This window comes from Cryptomeria japonica, chromosome 10, assembly GCF_030272615.1.
Source record: "Cryptomeria japonica chromosome 10, Sugi_1.0, whole genome shotgun sequence".
In the NCBI taxonomy this organism is placed as follows: domain Eukaryota; kingdom Viridiplantae; phylum Streptophyta; class Pinopsida; order Cupressales; family Cupressaceae; genus Cryptomeria; species Cryptomeria japonica.
Window position 1 is genome coordinate 300,369,509 of NC_081414.1, and position 2,460 is coordinate 300,371,968.

The 2,460-nt window shown below is 35.5% G+C and overlaps 1 protein-coding gene across 1 annotated transcript; it reads left to right on the forward strand.

Moving 5' to 3' along the window:
• Positions 1 to 1,157: 1,157 nt before the first annotated feature.
• On the forward strand, positions 1,158 to 2,083 carry LOC131858931 (germin-like protein 9-3). The gene is made up of 3 exons (XM_059212419.1): positions 1,158 to 1,161; positions 1,309 to 1,364; positions 1,517 to 2,083. The coding sequence occupies exons 1-3, from the start codon at positions 1,158 to 1,160 to the stop codon at positions 2,081 to 2,083; spliced, it is 627 nt and encodes a 208-aa protein (XP_059068402.1).
• Positions 2,084 to 2,460: the final 377 nt, after the last annotated feature.

Below are 2,460 nucleotides of genomic sequence, written 5' to 3' on the forward strand. Positions count from 1 at the left end.
CTTTTACAAAACTTCAATTCTCAAAATGGTGATCTTGTGGCTATAGATCTAGTCATGTATAACATGAATATGGTACATGACCTACAAAAATGATCTAAAAAAATATGTAGTTCTACAAACTTGACCACGCCAATATCTCTTTTCTATTGGTGCTTAAGAATTGACACTTTTTAGAAATACCTTGGAGAGATTGTTGACTTATGAGTTATCATGTTTTCCTCAATTAACTCCCTTGACAAATGTCGGTAAATATAAAACAAGCATAGATGTCATTAAGGATACAAAATATAATGCAATAATTATTCCTTTCAATGCACCAATTTGAAATGTTCATAGTGAATGCTCCTTGACATTCTAGAAAGGTAACTAATTATTGGATGTAAATTAATTCTGAAATGAATTCCTATAAGCAAGACGCAATGAATCATGACATAAACATGTACTAAGTCAACTCCTTATATCCATTGCAAAAGGATGGAAGTAGATCTTTTGAATTTTTGATTCTAGGTCTACACCATGTGAGATCACTCCTCTACATTATGGAATTGGCCTAGGGTGTGGGAATGCATATTTTAAGTATGGATAAGACACATTGAGATCAAGGCCAATAATGTTACATTGTAGATAAGGTCCAGTATATTTGAATATATTAAAATAAAAATTAATTAAAATAGACAAGAATTAAGAAAGAAGCCTAACTTAACAAAAAAACATAAAAATATTAAATTAATGATTTTTTAAGAAGATAGAAATGTCAATAAGATATAAAGAAAAGACAAACATAACATATTAGATTGCCATGAGAAAACAATCACAAATTTATAATTTAATGTTAAAAATATATAGAAAAAAGAAATGTGAATTCCAGATATAAATAAAAGGCAAACATAACATATTATACTGGCATGAGAAGACAATCACAAATTTACAATTTAATGTTAGAAATATAAATATAAAACATCAAAAGACGTTAAATTGCTTAAAGAAACGATGAATTTAACAGCTGCCATCAATTATTCCCTCTTAAAATGCTCTGCTCAAAAAGTGCCTATCGAATCACACAAAGCCTCAGTCTTGCAGGAGACGGATTTATAACTTTGTAAGGCAGTATAAAACAGAAATATAATCTAACTACGAATGGGAAAAAAAAAATCATGATGGGTATATTCTCAAAATAGAATTGATGTACACAATCAAGAATTTTTTGTGTAGATCGCTCTGATATAATCGAGATTGAGTTGGTCACTTTTCGTGGGAAAATCCGATATTCGTTTTCAAACTTTTTGAATTTTAGCTTGGGCTATGTAGAGGTGATCGAAAACAAAGCCAGCTTCACCATTGAAGTCCTCGTAATTTTCTCTAAGGTAATCTCTAATCGTCCTTTAAATACACTTCTCCTGACAACTTCCCCTCACACCCAAACATTCAGAATTCCCCCTTTCTGCTGTATTTACTTTCTGAAGGAGATGGAATTCAACGGAGCATGCTTGATGGCAATTTTAGTAGTATTCAGTAGTGTTGGCGTAATCTACGCATCGGATCAGACTTCACCGTTCCGGCGGGGCAGAACCCGCTAAAATTGACTGGGGATTTCTTCACTTTCACGGGATTCCGAAATGTGAGCAACAACAATTTAGCAGGACAGAAGGCGGTAAAAGTGTCAAAGGCGGTGGCGGCAGAGTTTCCGGCGTTGAACGGGCTGGGCGTGTCAATGGCGGTTCTGCAGTTCCCGGCGGGCGGACTGAACCCTCCTCACACTCACCCCCGCGCTTCAGAACTTCTGTTTCTTGTGGAAGGATGCCTCCTCGTTGGTGTGATCGACACCACGGGAAAGCTGTTCACGCAGAGCCTCACTAAAGGGGAGGTATTTGTATTTCCCAAAGGACTCTTCCATTACCAACTGAATACGGATAACAAGGTCGAGGCCATGGCTGTTTCTGCCTTCGGAAGCGCCAATGCAGGCACCGTTTTGCTCCCTTCTACTCTCTTTACAACCGGTATCCCCGATAACGTTCTGGCCAAATCATTCAAGACAGACACACACACCATCGAGCTGCTCAAAGCTGCGCTTAAAAATCCCTGATTAGTTGGTTTCTTCTACCCCTCATCGTCGACCACCCTTCATCTTTCACCGCCTACATAATAATGTTTTCTCTTTTCTTTCCTCTCTCTTAGCTTGAGCATGTTTTTTCAGTTTGTTTACTTTCTTTTGTGCTTGTCACTAGAATAAATGCCTTGATTTGTTTTTGCTAAATTGTGAAAATAAAATCTCATGTTTAATGGTCTCTCTGTCTATATATATCTAATATTTCGAAGAATTAAAAAGGAATATAATACGATGTTGAATAATAGTTTTAAATATTTTTCTAACGAAGTATGAGATTGTAATAATCAAGTAGAATGATTCTATTACAATGATTTTATATTTGGATTAATATTGAAAAAGAAGAAGGCATATTT

Coding starts and splice junctions, on each gene's coding strand:
- LOC131858931 (XM_059212419.1), top strand. Junction 1,365..1,516: donor TCCTCGTAATTTTCTCTAAG/GTAATCTCTAAT, acceptor AGTATTCAGTAG/TGTTGGCGTAATCTACGCAT.